This window comes from Crinia signifera, chromosome 1 (genome assembly GCF_055691185.1).
Source record: "Crinia signifera chromosome 1, ASM5569118v1, whole genome shotgun sequence".
Classification (NCBI taxonomy): Eukaryota; Metazoa; Chordata; class Amphibia; order Anura; family Myobatrachidae; genus Crinia; species Crinia signifera.
Genome location: NC_139217.1, coordinates 307,118,216 through 307,137,392, shown reverse-complemented (window position 1 = coordinate 307,137,392; position 19,177 = coordinate 307,118,216). Strand labels below are relative to the sequence as shown.

The 19,177-nt window shown below is 40.3% G+C and overlaps 1 protein-coding gene across 1 annotated transcript in view; it reads right to left on the bottom strand.

Moving 5' to 3' along the window:
- The window catches only part of RORB (RAR related orphan receptor B), a 213,335-nt gene that overhangs the window by 16,408 nt on the left and 177,750 nt on the right, over window positions 1-19,177 (bottom strand). The window contains exons 4-7 of the mRNA XM_083186110.1: window positions 16,408-16,809; window positions 9,330-9,451; window positions 4,533-4,665; window positions 1,505-1,612 (exon numbers count right to left, since the gene is read on the bottom strand). Of these exons, the coding sequence (XP_083042236.1) occupies window positions 1,505-1,612; window positions 4,533-4,665; window positions 9,330-9,451; window positions 16,408-16,809 (765 nt within the window). The remainder of the gene's footprint in view (window positions 1-1,504; window positions 1,613-4,532; window positions 4,666-9,329; window positions 9,452-16,407; window positions 16,810-19,177) is intronic.

Here is a 19,177-nt window from a genome sequence, read left to right as displayed (position 1 = left end):
TCATAACCCATGTGCGGCCTGGTGCACATCGGATTGGAGCAGGAGATCATCGCTGCTGCACCAAGGACCCATCGGATCCCACTGCCCAGAAAAGGATCTCATACGATACATCGTATGCTAAAGGACAGCATGCAATGTATCATATGTGATCCTGCCGCCCGGGAGCAGCTGGATGAGATAGCGGGGTATTGCATGCAAGGTACAGCATGCGATGCCTTGCATAAGTTAATGGGGGCCTTTATACACACCAGTGCCCACACAAGCATCCACATGGCCAGACACATATTAAGAATTACGCAACAAGGTCAATTTTGAACGATTTAAAAGATGAAAACCAATGCAAATCGATGTTGGGTACCAGGGACTGAAACACACATTTGCTAACAGCTTTTTTTTTTATATTCATTTTTAACTATTAATAAGTGTGTGGTGTGTCCCTGAAAGTACAACATTGATTTTGATCACTTTAAAATTTTACATTTAGAACACCCCTTACTTCTCCTTTGACTCTGGCTGGCAGTGGTAATAGGAGTCATTTTTTGGGGGGGCTAGCCAAAAAAGAAAAAAAATTCAGTATTCAAGGCTTTTTTCGCCAATGCTTAGAATTGGCGTCAGCAAAAAGTGGCTAAAAATGGGCAAAAGCACCTGGAATTTTGCCAAAAACACATGGATTGACAGTTAATTCACAAAGACATGTGTTTTTTGACTGTGCCTTTTTTTTCGACTAGTCGGAAAAAAAAAATTTTCATTTGAATTGGTCGAATCTAAATTCAACCTAAAAATTTTTAAATGAGGATAGTGATAAGAGGATTGTGGCAGTTAGGGAAGCCAATCTTGGGGCATTTTTTAAATCTCGGGATTCAGGATTGAAAAATGCTTGAATGCCGGGATTGGCTTCCCCAATACAAAAATGCCCTGACTGCCCCGGGTATTTACTTACATGGCTGGGTGCAGCCAAGAGATGGTGGGCACTTGCGGCCGGGAGCCCGGCTGGTAGTGTGGCTGGGCACTGGGGGGGTGGGCGGTGCAGTAGAGAGCGAGGTGGCCGGGGGAGTGTAGTGTAGCTTGCTCAATGTGACCTCTGACCATGTCATGCTGTGCAGAGCCGTACAGCCAGCTATGGGAGAAGAAGGGGCAGCGTCAGTGAGGGTTCTGAGACACTACCCCGCATTAGACTGTGCATGCTCAGTCTAATCCAAAAATCTGATTGAAATCACGGCAATTTTGGGGCCAAATCCCAGGATCCCGCTGTTACCGGGATTGGCCACCCTAGTGGCAATATACTGTATGCACTGCTGTGATCCTTCTAAATAGGCTTGCCCATCTGTTGCTGGAAGTAGGTGACACAGACTATCGCAATATTTAGGTACCGTTTCACTGACTGGGAAGCTTCTTAAATAGGGAGAAGTCCTGTCTTGTGCAAAAACAGGTGTTTAGATTTGTCTCTCTATCACAAATAGACCTTCTGATGACACGTGTACTTAGTATAACAACAAATATATACCTAGTGATTTGAACATCTGCATTCCTCCATATTTTCCTTCAAAAAGAACAGTGTTGTTTAATGGATTGAAGGCACGGCACATTCTTACTAGGACCACTTCCAAGCAGCCTGTCAGAAAACACAGAAAACAAGTAAGAAATATTGTGGCACAGTAAATGATACGTTTTATACTACATTAGTACACTATGGGGAGATGTTCCAAACCTTGGAATGAGATAATGTGGGGAGTTCCTACCAATCAGTTCCTGTAATTTTTCAAACACAGCCTGTAAAATGTCAGTTGCCACTGATTGGTAGGTGCTTTATCTCTCTACAAGATTTGATACATCTACCCCATGTCATAAATCCATAGCAAAAAAACAATCCAATTGATAATGTTTTTAATACACTGTGGTTTTATGTTTCATTCATTATATGAAATTTGATATAAATCTTAATAATCATTTAATTGCTTAGTTTTGTTAAAATACAATAAATACATACATATATATATATATATATATATATATATATATATACATACACACAGTATACTGTATATGTACATATTTATAAATCTATACTGTCCATTGTAAATGTACATTGGCTAGAAGTCTCTTAGCATGAGTATTAACAAATATTCAAATGTAATATGGAATTAGGCAAATTTTTATTAAAGAAGCCATGCTATGTCCAGATACAGCTGCAATAATTAGAAATATGAATTACAGCCAAGTGCTGTGCAGTTTGCAATATTAGTGTCATATGCAGAAGTGCACGTTTTATTATTGCAACATGCTGTTTACAGCTCTCTGGAGATACTGTAAGTACTGTAGAACTCTTTTTCAAAGATCTGTTTATGTTGCTCTGCCCCCTTTTTAGTTGTTATACACAGTATACGGTCTTTTTTTGTATAATGTCAGTGCATTAGCACTAACGTTTAGCTATCCATTCCTACAGTGTGTAATGTAAACCTCTATTATTAAAATTAGTTAAGCCTGTCAATAATAAGAATACAATATTCATACCTATATGAGTGCCAAGTGAACGTTTTTATTCATCCTAATGACCTGTAATGGTTACCGTATACAGGTCAATTATCCAAATTATTCCGAAAACCATCGTTTCCAGAATGTACTTTTTTTTTTTTCTAAAAACCAACTGGGCACATCTGTAACTGGCACTACTGGGGACATGATATATAAATGGCACTACTGCTTTTTGACAAAACCTTTTTTAATTTGAATTTACAGTATATAACAATGTGAGCGACGCTGGCATTTTTAGCAGATATTTCGAACATCTGTCACAGGGATGTTGGCACTCAAAAGGTTAATCCCTCTCTGTACTATATTTTTCCAGACTTCGAAAAATCCCCCCCGCCCCCATTAGGTTCCATAATTTGAGGCCCTATATCAAGGGCAAAACATGCGAAAATCAATCAACAAGGATATATATTAAATACAGTCCTCAAAGTATAAGAGGATAAAGAAAAGTAATGTTCTTTAAATACTCTTTGATTTTTTTTTTTTCCTTTTTTACTTATTTCCCCAAGTACTGTAGATTTTCCACCAGCATACAATTAAGAGGGGTGGCGGATGACAGTTGGGATTCTGACAGTCAGGGGTAGATGTATGAAGCAGTGATAAGAGGAGGAGAAGTGAGCTAGAGGATAAGTGGCCCATGGCAACCAACCAACTGCTCAATATCATTTTACCTTATGCAAATTATAGATGTTACTTTATTGCTGATTGGTTGCCATGCGCCACTTCTCCTCTGGCTCGCTTCTCCTCCCTTATCACTGCTTCATACATCTACCCCTCAACGTACTAACATTGGAATCCCAACTGTTAAATGTCCGCCCCCATAGAGGGAGAATAGAACCTGTGGCAAGAGCAGCGAGCTAATGAGCCGCAGTATGGACTCACCCCCATGTCAGAGTACCCTGATGTCGGTATACTGACCGTCGAAATCCCAACTGTTGGCCCACTATACCACACCCATTTACAGAACGGCCATGCATGAGATTGTTTATTCAGCTGTTCCATTCAGTACCATGGAAGTTTATGTGTGATGGGTCGGTCACATGAGTTGTCCTCTAAGACTGAAGAAGCAATCATATGTTCTTGCATTGAACAAGCAGCATTTACTATAAACGTGCCAGCATCACTCACATTTATTATATAAATTCAAATAAAAAATGTGTAAAAAAAATACTTTGCATTAAAATGGTTAAGGTAAGGGAGGTAAGGGATTAAAGTAGGTGTTAGCACAGTGCTTCGGAAATCCATCCCTTAGGACATAATAACAGCGCATCCAGCTTTATCACTACTGACTAATGCAGGCCAAACATATAGAGGCTGATTTCCCTAAATCCCGATGCCAATCTACTATGCACGTCGTCGTACTCTGATTATCAGTGATGTGTTGGGGGGTTGGCAAAATACAGCATGTGAAATATCTCCTACTCACCAATACCAATTATGTTTGCATGAAAATCAGTGAATCCAGTATTTCTTACATGTTGGATTTTGCTGTTCCCCTGACCGAGACCTCAGGAGATCTGTGTATTGGCCCAATACACTACTGATATACACTATCGGGAAGTTAACACATTTGAAAAAATCTAACGATGGTTCTAATTATTTCATCTGCAATTCTGTGAGCAACCCTGGTAGACATGCACTGTTAGTGATTCCTGGGGACTGGATTTGAGAAGCAAATATGTGTAGGGCAGTGGTTCTAAAACTCGGACTTCAGGACCCCCACACAGTTCACCTTTTCCAGGTCACCCGACAAGTGAACAGGTGCACTCATTACTGATTGGCACATTTTAAAAGATCCATAGGTGTAACTAATTATTTCAATTGATACTGTGAGGAGACCTGCAAAACATGCATTGTGTCAGGTCCTGAGGACCGACTTTGAGAACCTGTGGTGTAGGGTAATAAGTAATAAATTCATGTTCAGATTAGGGATGTGAGAGTTCGGATTGGGGGAATCCGGACAACACCGGACACTATTATCATCAACATTATCATCTACTTACCTGACTTAAGTAATAATATTTGATCATTCTGGCATAGTTCCATAAAGCCTGTTATTCGCTTTGCAAACTCCACAACATACTGTATTGCATGTGTAATCTGAATGGCACACTGCTGCCACAAAGCTTCTCTTGTCTGCAAGAAAGAGCAGTAAAAACAAAAATCTCAATTTGTCTGAAAATGAAATGTGCAACTTTTTGTGTATTAAGCATATACAGTATGCAGCACTAGGAGTTAACTGTTCTGCAGAGAACTGCAAAATGATCCCAACATATTAAGCAAGAGTAGATGTGACTGCCTGCCAAGCTCTATAGCAGTGAATAGGGAAAGCAGGGTTATGAGAGTGTTCAGACTAATAGCTTTTATGATTTGTAAAAATTGAATTGATACATATCAGCTGAATCCCCCAGCGCACAGGTATATAAGTGAAATGTAACTTTAATGTACACTTATTTTTCACCAGAACTCAGCAGAGAACTTAATTACAATAATAAGTTAGTCATCTCATTATCACCTGGGGAATACAATAATTAAACTAAATGCATGGCCTTGCCTTTTAACAACTCTCTTCATTAGACTTTATTGGCCTATCTATTCTGCATTATATTCAGGCAGCACAGTTGTTCTGGTGCAGTAGTGTGTGTTACGAACAGGGTTTCTGTAAAATATTCTGAGAGAGAAAGAACCCAAGTGTTCTTTTATAGCAGTGCGCACCTCCTTATACAACATTAACAACACACAAATATCTATATTATTAAATAGGAGTACTTTTTTTTAGGTAAAAATACGTCTGGAGAAGTGATAAAGTGGGTGGTTATAACGCAGCAGCCAATCATGTCATTTTTCAGACCCAGCCTATAGAGAGCTAGGAGTTGATTGGTCGGTGTGTGATCACTGGCCACTTTATGCCTTCACCAGGCTCAAATTTGCCCCTATGTAAAATAGCAAATATATTTTAAATAAGATATAATGGTCTCTAAGCATGAGATATACAAAAGAATGCACTATGTGGCATTTCTAATATTCAGTTAGGACCTATTCAATTAAATCAAGCAGCCCTGCACACAGCAAGGATTTTTCTTACAGCCTACAAGAAAACAATCTGCAGTAAATGGAGTTGCTGGATATTAGTGCATGAGGAAACCATAGCTGCCAGCATCCTATGCGGAAACTATGGGTTACCTTCCATTACCACAGAGTTTACCATGCAGGGAAAATTTAGAATAACTAAGTACAGTAGCTATGTGCATTAAACACCACACAATAATCTCACAATAAACACAGTAAAACTGCACTTTTTAATTGTGGTTGACATGAAAGAATTCTAAACTACACAATGGTAAGTATTAAAAAATATATATATCTTCACAAAAATATATAAACCAAATAAATCAGACAATATACCATAAACAAATTTGACCGGTCATTTAAAAGCATATATTAATGCCACAAAGCTAGGAATATATATATTGGTATTGCAAAATACTACAAAGCTACATTTATCAAATTACATGTTAAATGACCAGTCAAATTTGTTTTTATTGTATTGTCTGATTTATTTGGTTTATATATTTTTGTGAATATATATATATTTTTAATACTTACTATTGTGTAGTTTCAAATTATTTTATGTCAACCACAAAATGAATTAAGATGCAGCAGTTACTGTAATGGAGGTGAGGCTTGATGACTTGAAGCTCTGTCCGCGACCCCTGGAAATGCTGCAGAGAGTCTCCTCTCCGGGTGTTTCCCAGAGAGAAAACATGTAAAGTCGACAAGTATGCAATAACCGTGTGTCAAATCCGCGGTCACTACTGCAAACACACATACAGTACTTCAATGGCTTTTCACAGAACCTATGTGTTTTTGTGCAATGTAAGATAATTTACCACATAGTAAAAACAGGCTGTAATAGAATAACTCGATGAGTTAAAAGACCATTTCGCTGTGTTGGAAATTTCTGCGGGTAATAAGATACAAGCTTTAGATTTGAGATTGGCGTGTCTAAACTGAAACCTTAGTTGCAATTTAAAAATAAATATGTTTATAATTTGTTGGCTGTATGCAAAATCCGCCAGTATTTACAATGTGATTTTTTCTCTGCATAAACTTGGATTGTGAGGCCGACTCTGGTTGACTTGGTAAGCTGCGAGGATCACGAGTGCCAGAGAGCCCGCCCCATTGAAAACCCGCCCCCCTGCTGCTGAGTCCCGTCGCTACCATGTGAGGGGATGTGTAATGAAAACACATCCCCTTGAATGCTGCCGCTAAAGCCATTCGCAAAGGGAAGCTGCACATGCACATCAAAACTTTGCGTATGTGCAGTTCCCAAAACATTGGAATGGGGCCGAATTTGGCCCTGTCTGAGTAGATGAGAATCACCCCCTTTGTGTCTTCTTTAGTAGACAGGTGTTCACTTACTAAAGCTAGGTAAACACTATCACATTTATTTCCAATTATTGGGCCGATCAGCTGATAATTGTCTGATTGGCCTGATAATTGGATAGTGTGTATTAGGAGTGTTAGAGTTTTTTGTCTAGTATTTAATCAAATGTTCTGTGGCCACATAAACACATTAAAAATGCTTTTATTTTATTATGATTGCATTTAATAGGTAACAGACTAAGAAAGATGTGTAGTGTACAAGGATAATAATTGTGTAATGGTGCCCACACATGGCGAGATTTGTTGATGCGTTTTAAACTTTTTCGTTCAAAACGCCTTTCTTGGTTCAACCGTGTTTCTTTTGGCTTGCGATGCTCCTGTGTAGTTTATATTGCAAGCTATAAAAGTATGTGCAACACGCACTTTTTGTACTAAACTGGTTCAAAACGTACACTGTTGTAGCATATAGCATGCAATCTGAACTAGTTGCGATGTGATCTAATACAAAACGCACTTAGCACAAATAGCACCGTGTGTGGGCACCATACGCGCTTCTAAAGTGATTTAGCAAAGAAATAAGTCTGAGGACACATTACATCATTTATTTTCTAATTTAGTGCACAGGGCTTAGTAAAAGTCATTTGGATTGTAAGGATATTTTTTGGAAATTATCCTTCTATAGAGGCTCGTAAAACATAAGTGTGACCTTAAAAAACTGGTCTTTGCGTCACTTCTGATATATATTGTCCATTTCTAAATATCAATCAGAATTAAATAAGGGTGATGAGGGAGGGAGAGAGAAAAGTAACAGCAACATAATGTATGAGCAGGAGGAATTTCTGTTGGTGATGCTTCACTAACCGTGTTTTGAGTATCATTTTTCTTTCTTTAACCATCTGAATGCCAACGTTGCCGAGAGCGATCCTCAAAATATCCACTAAAAATGCTAATGTTGCTCACAGCGATTTTTTTTCCAGTATAAATAAATACAAATACAGCCAAGTCAATTATTTGAAGTTTAGATAAATATTGCACCCAAAAAAAGAACAGTCGCTGTGAGTGACGCTGGCATTTTTAACAGATATTTTGAGCATCTCTCACAGCAATGCTGGCACTCAAAGGGGTTAAACTGACCGTGCCAATTGTGTGGTATGTAGGTATAGTGCCAAATGCTTTTTCAAATACTAATATGAAACAAGACGTGAGAAAGACCAAAAGAGGGCAATGCTCCACTGCAATACATAGTAGGTATTGTAATAATACAATATATTGCAAAGAGTATGTACAGGACATAGGAGCCCTATCTATTCACCTTTTACTGCACACATCATGTTTAACACATCATTTCAATTAGAAAAAATAATTCCAAGGTTAAATTGATGTGGACTCCCACCTTCCCCCCTTCGACTTACCGCCCGACTCAGCAGGTCCTGAAGCACAGCCAGGCTTCTTCAATGCAGGACCCTGGGCCCAATTGAAATGCAGCACCGGCGGGTGGGCCATTCAGAGCTTGTGTACTGGCTGCCACTCTGATTGGTTAATGGTACACGAGCTCTGATATGCTCAAAAGCCGGTGCAGCATTTTAATTGGCTGCTGACTTCCTGCATTGAAGGTTGCTGTGGCCAAAATGAGCTGCCCAGGCACCTCCAGGGGCTGGGGCCCAGAACAGCTGTACCCAAAGCACCCCCCTGTCGGCGGCCCTGTGTGCATTTTCAGGGCTGCCATCAAGATGGGACTGATGACACTCCAGTCCCGGCACCAGACAGAAAGGGGGTCTGGTAATGGAGTATATCAAGTATAATTTGTCATAAACATAGTTAACATTTCATTTGATGCAATGTAGAGGTAAAGTATTTTGGCCATGTTATGGGCAATGAGGTCTCACCAGACACAACGGGAGTTCTAAAAGTGAGAAGGGGCCCTGCCTATTTTGTCAGGCCCAGGTCTCTCAATTTCTGATGGCAGCTCTGAGCATTTGTATTTCTCTACTTTGTTAGTAAATAACCCACTGTCTCTAATACCCCTTTCACATCGCACTTTTAAAACGGTATATTGCCGTTTTTTTTCCATTTTAAAACGTTTAAGGCTGCAATGTGAAAGTGCCAGAGTTGATTTACCGGTTAAAGTTAACCGGTATTTCAACACGGTTAAAAAGCAGAGTCCTACACGTTTTAAAGCTGTTTTTTTGGCAGTTTGAACAGCTCTATTTCAATGGCTTGAAACGTGTCCCTTGGGGGTTAAACGGGTTGAATGTTTGAATGGTATTAAATGATTTTTAAAACGGTTTTCACCTGCAATGTGAAAGGTCTCAAGGCTCAGACCCGTTTTAAAGTCCCATTTAAGAATACCGTGTCATTACCCATTTCTGCAATGTGAAAGCAGTATTACAGATTACATACAGGAGCTACTGTACCTTGCTCTGGTATACTTTAATTTCTTCGTAAGTATGAGTTTGCCATGCTAGCTGATGTAATTCATCCAATGTATACTGACACGTCTCCAAGTGGGACTTTATGATATTTTGTGCAACTCGATCTGTTACAAAGATATAAATTGCAAAATCAATAAGCATTTACCTGGAAATATAAGATTGTAAAATTATCATTAATTTGCATATACAGTATATTGTACCAGTTACGGGATCAAACGTGAAATATTTTGTGTAGAACGTCTTTATTTTTGTATAATCTAACTACAACAATATGATGTAGTTAGATTGCTGTGAACAGGTGAGTGCAGTACTAATACAACAGAAGTACTGTGCTGCTCATTAGATGCTCCCTGTCTACTGCTTAATTTGTAGCCCAGTTGTCTTCCCAATAGAACTCATAACAGCTGTATAAAATATGAACAGGAAATGTTTACCGCAGCGTAATAATGCACACATGTAGATGTGCACAGGCAAATTAGAGCACACAGTAAAGGCAAATATAGTTTACACTCCCTTAGTATACACATAAATGAATGAATTATGTCAATTTATATTAGAATTGTCTGCAAATGGGCATCAGGATTTGGATAACTGCATAAAAAAGAGTATTTCATTGATTAGAAAAGCAACTAATTTAACTACCTGTATGGATACGAAGATACACCAGGAATAATGCATACTCGTAATACTGTCTCATTTATAGAACAATCATGGATGGACCTTGCAACATTGCACAGCACTACCATGCAGATTGTACGAAACCGTTCCAGATCATCTAGCTGGACTTCTGAAACCACCTTGAAGTTTATTATAGGATGACGTGGGCTGCAATCTATGAAAGTTGCCATTTATTTATTTGATTGGAAACTAACCACTTTTATGAAATATTACCTACTCCAATATTGGACTAATAAATAAGTATTGAACTATTATAGTGTTATATTATTTATATCCAGAAAGATTTGTATAGTAATTACGTATATCAGCTAACCTGTGCCTTGCCAAACCAATTTTCTTCTGTCTCTATTGGATTCCCTTTAACTCAAGAAGGCTGCTGACTTATAGCTCAAATTTGACAGCTGACTTCATTTCAGGGAATGTTGTGGATTTTACATTTATAGTGACCTACTGTATGTTCATGCATCTGCGGCTCTGCAATAGCTGCAATTGTGTGAAAGATGCACTGTACTCGGTACACTGTGCGCTATCCACTGCACGGCTGGGTGATTTTATTCACATGTGCACATATTTACATGTACAGTTAATAATCTCATTTTATATGTGGGGTTATCATTTTTAAACCAGCATAGTTAACACTTGGATCTAACAAATATATTTTTCTGCCAATATTAGACACAGAACCATCTGACAACCTAATTTTCACACCACTAGCAGTAGTGGCTATTTATTATTTATATAGCACTGTGCTATAGTACTGCGCATGCATCAATTGTCAGGGAAATGTCATTGGCACCATTTTCCTAGTAGGTCCTGCAGAGCTGGTGTATAGATAAGAGCTGATGTATAGGTAACAGCCGATGTATACATAAGAGCTGATGTATAGGTACTGTAAGAGCTGATGTATAGGTACTGTAAGAGCTGATGTATAGGTACTGTAAGAGCTGATGTATGGGTAAGAGCTGATGTATAGGTAAGAGCTGATGTATAGGTACTGTAAGAGCTGATGTATAGGTACTGTAAGAGCTGATGTATGGGTACTGTAAGAGCTGATGTATGGGTACTGTAAGAGCTGATGTATAGGTAAGAGCTGATGTATAGGTAAGAGCTGATGTATAGGTAAGAGCTGATGTATGGGTACTGTAAGAGCTGATGTATAGGTAAGAGCTGATGTATAGGTAAGAGCTGATGTATAGGTAAGAGCTGATGTATGGGTACTGTAAGAGCTGATGTATAGGTAAGAGCTGATGTATAGGTAAGAGCTGATGTATAGGTACTGTAAGAGCTGATGTATAGGTACTGTAAGAGCTGATGTATAGGTAAGAGCTGATGTATAGGTAAGAGCTGATGTATAGGTAAGAGCTGATGTATAGGTTAGTATTGTCTCGGAGAGCAGGATGTGACTATGGACTATGTGCACCTTATACTACATTTAATAAATAGTAATGTTATGTAGCCATTCAAGTTAAAAGTACCTGTACAGGTGAAAATGGCAGTGGGGATTTAATAGCGGCGGGATTGAATCACAAATGTTCTTTCTTCTACGTCTGTGACACTGCTTTTGAAATTTTATCTAAACAACAAATTTACAGCTCAAACTGAGAACCACAGTACCAGAACTGTAAGGGACAGTAATGGGTGCACACAGCCCTTAAGTCCAGGGGGCCTACATAGCAATGACCAATAATTACCTCTCCAGGTTCTAACAGCAGCGGCAGTCACTCTGAACACTAGGTCTCCAGAAAAATGGTGTGGTGGCCATTTTCCTGGTGTCTTGTGTCTGCATATTACGGAATATTGCAAGAAAAATGGTGCTGCGGCCCACACACCACTAACATGCGTCTGGTAAGGGACTTTCTTGGATGGTGGGTGGGAGGTAGCCACAAAATGCATGGATTTGTTATGTCTTATGGGAGTGTTGCAGTTGTGATGTGGGCATGTTACTGAAAGTGGTTGTGTAAAGAGACTCACATAAAACCAACTCACATAAAAGGCCATACTCAACCTGTGATACTGTACCTGCCACAGGGCCGATGTAAGTTTTAATGAGAAGACCAATAGTGCTTCTAAAGATGCAACAGACTGTAATGCAGTGTATAGATCAGTGATGGCTAACCTTGACACTCCAGCTGTTGTTGAACTACACATCCCAGCATGCCCTGCTACAGTTTTACTATTTGGCCATGCGAAAACTGATGCAGGGCATGCTGGGATGTGTAGTTCAACAACAATGCTGGAGTGTCAAGGTTAGCCATCACTGGTATAGATGCTGTGAGTGGGCTTCTCAGTCCTTGCACATTTGGACACATGGATGTAAAGTAGAGAATTGCTTTGTGGCAGCATCAGCATAAAGATGCAAATATTACAATGCAAGCGATGGAACTGCGGCGTCGCCAGCGTCCATCCAGAACCATCCCCAAGTGGTTTAACTGGTTGTCTAGATTAACATACTTAATTTAAAATAGTACAAAATAATAAATCTGTTGGGATGGCTGTACAGTATGTATAAAAATATTCACCCTTGAGTCTTTGCTCTGGAACACTCTCTGCTACAGAGCCAACCCATTAATTTCTTAACAAAGCGCAGACATTCAACAAGTTATCCTCTATCTCATGTTTATTGATTAGGATGAAAGAGCACAGATTTCAGTGTACACTGGTTTGCAGCAATACACCTATTAAGTGAAGCTTTGTTTATACCTGTTGGATCTCATGAAGATGTTTCGAAAAAGGTGGAGGATCAGAATCAAATTCTATCCTGTTGGCAGACACTCTGTCTCCACCAGCAGACTTTATTCATGAGTATACTGTACAAGAACTCTATAAACAGAGAGCATTGATATATATGTAGACAGAGGATCAGATGAACATTGCTTTTTTACGACATGACAGCTGTTTCGCAGTCACTGTCGTACAGTATAAAAGCAGAACTCTTATTATAAGTAGATCGAGTAAAACTAAATGAATGTGAATACAGACTTAATTTTATACTAAACATATCAATAAGAAGCAAAATATTAGCTTTATAACCTCACCCCCCCCCCCCCCATTAAATTAGATATTAATAAGGTAAATGGATAAATAGATTCAATGACATTTAAATCTATGTACATTATGCCCTGCTTGCCGAAGAAATACCTGCTTTAGATACTGTGCTGTTCTGTCAGACTGATTACTTGATATGACTATAATGTATGTGTACCTGCAGCATAAAGTATGTAGGCAGCTGTGTTTTGCATTCACTGACAGTTGGAAAATGCTATCTATCGAAGTAGAGAGTCAGCAGTATATATATGGAAGCATTTCTTTTACAAGGCAGAAAATAACTTTATTAGCAGCAACTGACTATTGACATCATTTCTTCTCTGCAACCATCGGATTCTCTTTTCGGTCTGGAAGAAGCTCTGTTACAACACAGCACTGCAAAGAGCTTTAGCCACAACCCAGAACAACCAATACAACATGTAGAACTGATCAAACACTTTCAGATAGGTAATGCCACCCAAGCGGACTGGATCTTTTTTTTTTAGCAACAAGTAAACATAACGTAATTGAATATATTCAGCATATATCTCCTCCCATTCAATATAGACTATATAGCCTAGGATTTAAATGTATAGTGGCCTATTTATCCCCTCTATACAGTATGTGCATCCGTACAGCCACCGAGGGGAGTGCACAGAAGAGGATTTGAAATATACCAATGGCAATGTGCTTAATCATTGCTCCAAAATCCTCTGTCACCACTGTCCATTTTATGTACAAAGCATCATCATGGCCCTTATTCAGATCTGTGCGGCCGGAGCCGCATACGTTGCTCCGGCCGCACAAACCAAACCCCGCCTACAAGACGGATCGCCACGGCCGTCCGTACGCGGACGGCTGGCGATCCGCATGAAAATGGTGGGGCGTACGCCTCCACCATGGTGGGAGCTGCCCCCTGCATTCGATGGTCGACGACCATCGAAGGCAGGGCCGCACGCTCCACCAGCTCACGCAAGCTTAGACCACACGGACAATCGTCCGTGTGAAAGCTTGTATTTGGGCGGAGAGCTGACATCCGGCGATGTCAGCTTTCCGCCCCCATCACTGGCGTCATAGCCTCATTACCATGCATACGCCCCGCGTTTGCATGGGAACGCCCATGAAACGCTGGGCGTATACATAGGTAAATGAGGCTATCAAGCCCCTCACGCCCCTATACGCCCCCTTTGCGGCGTATAATTTTTGTGTGCGGCGATTTCGCCTGCACATGCGCAGAGTGACCTCTGCGCATGTGCAGAGTGAAAACATCGGCGGTACGGCCGCACGCGGGCCGTACCGCACAGATTAGAATAAGGGCCACTGTAATAACTTGCAGTGTATAGCACTGCTCCAACCAGAGCACCAGGGGTCTATATAAATAAATAAATAAGTACAGTCTGTCAAAATATATATATTTCAATATATATAATATTCTATCATTTTTCTGTGCTGCAACTTTGCTGGGGATACATTATAGCTGTAAGTAGTAGAACAAAACAGGATTCTTGCATTCAGAAAAATCAGTTCAGAAAATCAAATGCCCCATTCCTTATTCCTGCTTAACCACAGCTGGCTTCCTCCTACTATTCAGTCACTGTAAAATAAAGTACTTTCATATTCTCCAAATGGCCAAAATATGTATTTAATTATTTTTCAATATTTAAAAAACACGATCTAACATAGCCAGACAAATATCCTCAAATTGAGATGTTTGGTTTTATTGCCCCACTGGTGTGGTCACTTGATAATGGTCATAGCAGGGCCACCAATAGGAGGGTGCTGTGGGTACAGCTGCCATGGGCCCTGGCCTCTGGAAGGGCCCGGGCAGTTCATTTTGCCCACCGAAACCCCCAACAGCCTCCGCTGTGCTGCACTTTGCTGAACAAAGCAGGTCCCGGAGAGTGCAAGCTTACTCAACCCAGGATGCCGGTGGCCAATTAAAATGCTGCACCGGCTTTAAGCCAATCAGAGCTCACATAATGGCAGCCAATCAGAGCATCTGCCGGTACACAAGCTCTGATTGGCTCACTAGCCAGGGTTGCATTTTAATTGGCCGTCGGCATCCTGAGTTGAAGAAGCCTGCGCTCTGGGACCTCTGGGCTGCAGCTCAGTGGAAATGGAGATGGGGGAGCAGGAGTTGGGTTATGGTAAGTCAAGTGGGGAGAGGGGAACCTGAGGCCCAGCATGAAAATTAGTTCCGGCCCCAAAATTGCAGCCCTGGGTCATAGTCAGTGGTGCTCAGAGATGAGATACTAATTACTAATTACCCAGGTTTGATGGAGGGGCCCAGTGTGGCCCTCATTACCTGGCAACAGGCCAAGTGCTTAAAGTGCAATTTTTTCTGTATTTTATTTTAACGGTGCATGGCCACACCCATTGAAAAGTGCCTGAGCCCAGCAAGGCTCTCTACTGCCCTGGTCATAGTTGCTGAATACATTTAACAGGGAACAAATAACATATAATGTTGTAGGTTTGTGGAGCCCCACATGTAATGATTTCAGGTGCTTTGGTTGCTATAAGCCAAATTCAATATACTGTACTGTCCAATTATAAGGCTAAGATTCATATGGTCATATAACTCCTTATTGTAGATCTTCTTTTATACAACATTTGCAGTCTCATTGTAATTGAATCTTCTTGAAAATGGACGGGAGGAGAGAGGCACAGTAGTATTCCAGTATGGTACACTGAAAGGGAGGTTAAAAAGATAATGGCAACATTTATTGTTATATAATATTATTTAATGTTAAGGTCCATACACACGGAAGTGATCTGACAGAAATTAAGCACACATTGCTCTGTGTGTACACCCCCAACGACAGTGATGCACGTTCCCAGGCTTTGCCATCACCTGACTAGATCCTGACTGCATGCATTCACAATCAAATCAGATTGGCACTGTTCTCACCAGAGAACACTGGTCCACACAGATCGCTCAGCACACATTGAAGGTGCATTGCCTGTGTGCCAGTGATGTGTGTTTAGCGATCGATTAGCACGGGGTTCCTATCGCCCCGTGTGTACCCGGATTTAGGGTCCATCTTTACTCAGTTAATGTATTTATAACTATGACCATGTGTACAATCATTTTATTATAGTGAGCCATTATCCGCAGTACCAATAACAGCACAGGGCATATAGTGTATCGAGTGCTATAGCATCTGAAATGTCAATGTGTGCAAATGCTAATGAAGGAAGTGTAGAGATCAAAGCAGATGTATGGCATTTATAGCCAATGTCATTCCAAGTCCATTTCCTCCCATTATAACATTTGCTCATCAGCTTATAGAACAGAATTATCACAGTGCAAGTATTTACAAAATATATATTTTATGATTATTTAGACAAACCGACTTACCTATTTCACTTATGCTTATTCCAGTTGTGAGCTGTCCATTGTTGAAAGAGCTATACATAAACAAGTTTGGTACAGATGAAAGATCATAAATAGGTTCTTGCTTTATCTGTTTCATTCCAGTTATATCTAAGCCTGACTGGTCCGGGGAGGGCTGTGCAGAATCTGCACTGTAATAACCTTCAGATTTGGGCAGGTCAATGACATGTCCATTAGAGTAAGTGCCCCCTGTCTCATTGTTGAGGTTACTTAAACCATTGCTGATGTTACTGCTGTATACCCTGGCTAAGGCATCGGCCTCTCCGCTTTGTTGTTGCCTCTGTTCTTGTAATCGTTGCTGGTGTTTCTGGACTTCGGCATACAGACTATCTCGCTGTTTTTTCGACATTCGTCCAAATTTTACAGCTGTTGGGGGAAAAAAGAGTTGACCAGAAATAAATAGCATTTATAAACAATTTTATATTTTCATAGGTTTTAGAATATTAGACGTGACTAAAATTAGCCCTATAATCATAAAATTCTGTCTGACAATTCCTACTCATTGTATTTTTTACAGTATAGGAAGATTTGGGTAGTTATTTTAAATCAAATATAGGAACAAACATATATTTTATTTTTAATTTATTTATTTTTTATGCTTTTTTTACTGCTATTTTTATTTTATTTTATAATTGCTAAAGGATACTAATTTATCAGCATTTAAAGCTTTTGAGGAATTTAGAGATATTGACGTAGCTCAGATATGGTCTACAGACAGGGCTTTTGTGTATTGACAGAATTGGGAATGACCGTTTAATGACTTGACATTGACGGCCGGCTTGGAGTTGACTGTGGTCGACGGCTTGGCATTGACTGTGGTCACCGGCTTGGGGTTGACCGGGGTCACTGACTTGTCGTAGAATAGGATTCTCACCTTCTCAAACTCCCCCATACAACCACTTCCTGAGTCCCATTCTGAGCAATGGATGCTTTTAAGAGCAAAGCAGTGGGCACAGGAGGCTACATTAGAAACATAGACCCTACCTAAGTGTTGCTTTTGGGCCCGGTGAGGAATTGTTCCACCCTGTCAATTGCATAATTAAAAACAATGTACTAACAATACTGTGGATGTAGTCAAAATTGGCATTTACAATATTTATATTTATAGAGGTAAATTTACTAAAGCTTCTAAAAGTGAAAAGTGGGGATTTTGCCTATGTCAACCAATCAGAATCTAGTTATCATGTCTGTATTGCATCCTAGTAAATGACAGATAGAATCTGATTAGTAAATGTGGGAAACAATTACCCCTTTCACTTTTAGAAGCTTCATTAAATGTATCCCATAATGGTAGCAGCACAATGTTGACAGCAATGATTTCAGGATTTAAATGATTAATATGTGCAGAATGTCTACTGTGAATTGTTGGGTTGCGACTCTCCTACCTTCTGGAAGGACTGGCAGTGCAGAGTTAGGGTTAGGCCTAGCAGAGGAGGATAGTGGTAGGTTAAGAGAGGAAGGTAAGGGTTAGGCATTAGGAGGGGAGATATTAGTTAGGCATAATCACCACCACAACTGCCACTGGATCCATCAGAGTTTATTATTACCTGACCGTGGAACCCAGAAGATACTGATTACGCTGTTGGACCAGCTGTACCAAGTAAGGGTCATTTTGTCAGATTCTAATTATGTTGACATGATGAATGTCGACTTTATCAGTGTTGGCACTGTGAGCATGCCAACATTGTCATGTTGACAAAATATACCACAACAAATACTGACATACTTGACATGTCTGTGGTACTCCCTAGAGAGAGAAGAACTGATGACTGATTTTAACAAATATATTTTATATATAATAGATTTCACTTTAATGCCCTTTTCACAATAATTGATCCAGGCATATTTAATAACAATATAACAAGCATCTCTTTAATGGGCAGACATAGATTGCTATAATCTCCCTCTTTAATTGCCTGCATACTGGAATTTTGATCAGTAGTTTGCATGGAAACCTTCCTATATAAAGCTGCCCCGGTGATGTCTAGACCTCCGGGTTTATGACCCATGGGTCCCAATGCACAAGCATGACTGTCACCCTCTAAGTCGCAAGTAGCGGGGAAGGATACTTCAGATCCCTCTACGCTTTTAAAGCCAAACCCAATTAATGATGGTGTTTAAGTAGCGGGCACACTCTGTGGAAAATGACTCTTTACGGAACATAATATATGCGGCCAGTTTGCAACAAACATAAAAACCTATGGGGAATGCTATGATGCGTTACCGTAAAAGATATTGAAATGCAGTATCTTATGCAGATCTTAGGGGGGTGCTGTGGGTACAGCTGTCCCGAGCCTGGCCTCTCTGAGAGAGACTTGTTCTACTCAGGACACCGGCGGCCAATTCAAATTCTGCACTTTTGAGTTAATCAGAACTCACATACCGCTAGCCAATCAGAGCAGCTGCCGGTACACGAGTTCTGCATTTTAATTGGCCCCTGGTGTCCTGAGTTGAAGAAGCCTGTGCTCCCAGACCTGCTTCATTCAGCGCACTGAGCGCAGTGCAGGCAGCACAGCGGAAGAGTGGATGAGGGAGCAGGAGCCGGGGGCGGTAAGAGGAGGGGGAGCCCCGGACTGGAAATCAGTCCCAGGCCCCAATATTCCTAGTGGCGCCCCTGCATAGGCATGTTCATTGCAACCTGCAGGACAGGAACCTGGAAGTGAAGCCATTGCTGGAATAGCTACAGTATAAATTGCAGAGCTGTCCCAGAAAAAATAGGAAAATACATAAATAC